Source organism: Nestor notabilis, unplaced genomic scaffold, assembly GCF_000696875.1.
Source record: "Nestor notabilis isolate BGI_N333 unplaced genomic scaffold, ASM69687v1 scaffold22745, whole genome shotgun sequence".
Lineage (NCBI taxonomy): Eukaryota > Metazoa > Chordata > Aves > Psittaciformes > Psittacidae > Nestor > Nestor notabilis.
In genome coordinates, this window is record NW_009928229.1 from 1 (window position 1) to 1,907 (window position 1,907).

Sequence of the window (1,907 nt, forward strand, 5' to 3'; positions counted from 1 at the left end):
CCTTTCCCAACCAAACCATTCTAGGATTCTATGACTCGAGCCAGGAAACGGCTCAGGATGTAAGGAGATTTGGGGAGCTCCCAGAGGACACTGGGCACTGCAGAGCAAGTCCATCCATTGAGATGTTTCTGCTACAGGGGACAGGAATGAGAGTGAAAGGGCAAAAGCACAAAAGGGTCTGCATCTAGACGTGGTTTCGATGCCCCTTTCCTTACCTGAGTCTCAAGGGGGACCGGCTCTTCCTTTGTGAGAGTGGGAGGCTCATCTGCAACTTCTGAGGAAGGCAGGGAGGGCTCTGGGGAAAACAGGGGGTTAATGAAACTGCCCAGGAGCACAGCAGACCCACCTCCACAATAAGCCAGGAGGGGAGATCTCTGTCCCCGTTTCCCTGTCCACACCCAGCCACGTCTCAGCTGCCCATTGGACAAGCAATGGCTCCGGCAGGACGTTGCCCGGGCCCAGCTGCCCTTCTCCCCCTTTCCCAGCCCAGCACCCACCTTCCAGTGTCTCCTGCCCCAGCGTCGGTGGCTGCGAGTCGTCCGTGCGGAAGTCGGACGTGTGGGCAGGACTCATGGACTCGCTCTGCTGGGGGCTGGGGCTGGAGTTGGGGCTGCTATCCACCTTGAGCTGGTAGACATCCGACAGCGAGCTCTGGTTGCTGTTCTCATCTGCAGAAACAGCACCTAGTGAAGAAGAGCACCTTGACCCAGGGACACAGGCAGCCGAGGACAGCACCGAGAGCCGGGTCTTGGGGAGAAGGAAGAGCACAGTCAGAGGCAGTCTGAGCACAGAGGACTCACTGTAACCCATTAGTGGAAGGGCTGCCCAGCAGAGGACACAGCGGCATAAGATGCACAACAAGCAGGGAGTGCCTCTGCCTGGGGCACTGCCACATCTCATACCTGCAGCTTGCGAGGGCCTCAGCAGCTGCGGGCAGGAGACCCCTTGCCTGCACACCAGGGCTTTGTGCCTCCTCCATCTGCGAGGCAGCAAACTACAGCCAGAGTGACACTCAGCGCCCCCCCCAGGGGGAGGCAGTCCTGGCACACACCTTTGCCAGGTCGTGTTCTTAGCTGCAAACCTGCAGCACCAACCCCCTCACCCCATGAAGTGCAAACACACCCCCCAGTTTTCTCTGGCTGCACTGAGGGCTGAGGGTGAGGCCAGGCTCAGGCGTACACTCCACTGCAGCAGTGAGCCCATGTGCTGTCTGAGCCTTGCTTGGCTCCACCAGAGCCCTGCTTGCTCGTGCCGGCTGCAGCGTTCCAGGATCCAAAGCAAGGTGACGGAGACCCTCCTCCTGTTGACTCTAAGGTCCTGCTGGAAGCAGCATGCTCCGCTGCCGGGTCCTCCCCGGCAAGGACTGCAAAGCGGGAACGGGAATCACCATTCCTCTGGTTCCCCATGAAGCTTCCCACAAGAAGCAGCAGGTTAAGATTTCCTCTTACAGCAAAAATTAACAGTTTCTCAGCAGGGATGGTCCAAAAGTGGATCAGCACAACCTCAGCTTCACCAAGGACTTAAAGTCTGTCCCGAGCTTGAACGGGGGACAGCCAGACTCACCTTGGAACTCCAGGAGGAGAGAGGAGTTGGCAGATGTGTCGGCTGGGAAGCCATTGGGTTCTCGGGCATTGCTGCTACTTGATTTGGATTTCTCTTTCTTGAGGAGACAAAAGAAAAGCAGAAACACAAAGTGAGAGGAGCCCATTGCTGGCAGGAGCATGCAAAGGTGCATCCTCACAGCAGCCTGGAGGGATCAGTCACTGCAGCCTCTTCCCTTTGGACACTTTTCTAACTGAGCAGCTATGAAGGTTCAGAATCAGGAGTGAAAGGAGGAGGTGACACTGACACAGGATACTGCCAAATGAAGAAAAGTGATAGAACCACAGACTGGTTTGGGTTGAAGG

At 56.9% G+C, this 1,907-nt stretch overlaps 1 protein-coding gene across 1 annotated transcript; it reads right to left on the reverse strand.

The window, feature by feature from the left end:
* Positions 1 to 215: 215 nt before the first annotated feature.
* Positions 216 to 1,660, reverse strand: BCL7B (B-cell CLL/lymphoma 7B; the record flags this gene model as incomplete). Its single annotated transcript, XM_010014425.1, has 3 exons — positions 216 to 295; positions 498 to 668; positions 1,564 to 1,660. Coding segments are annotated over 3 exons (348 nt in total), but the record flags the coding sequence as incomplete, so codon positions are not given.
* Between the last annotated feature and the right edge of the window lie 247 nt (positions 1,661 to 1,907).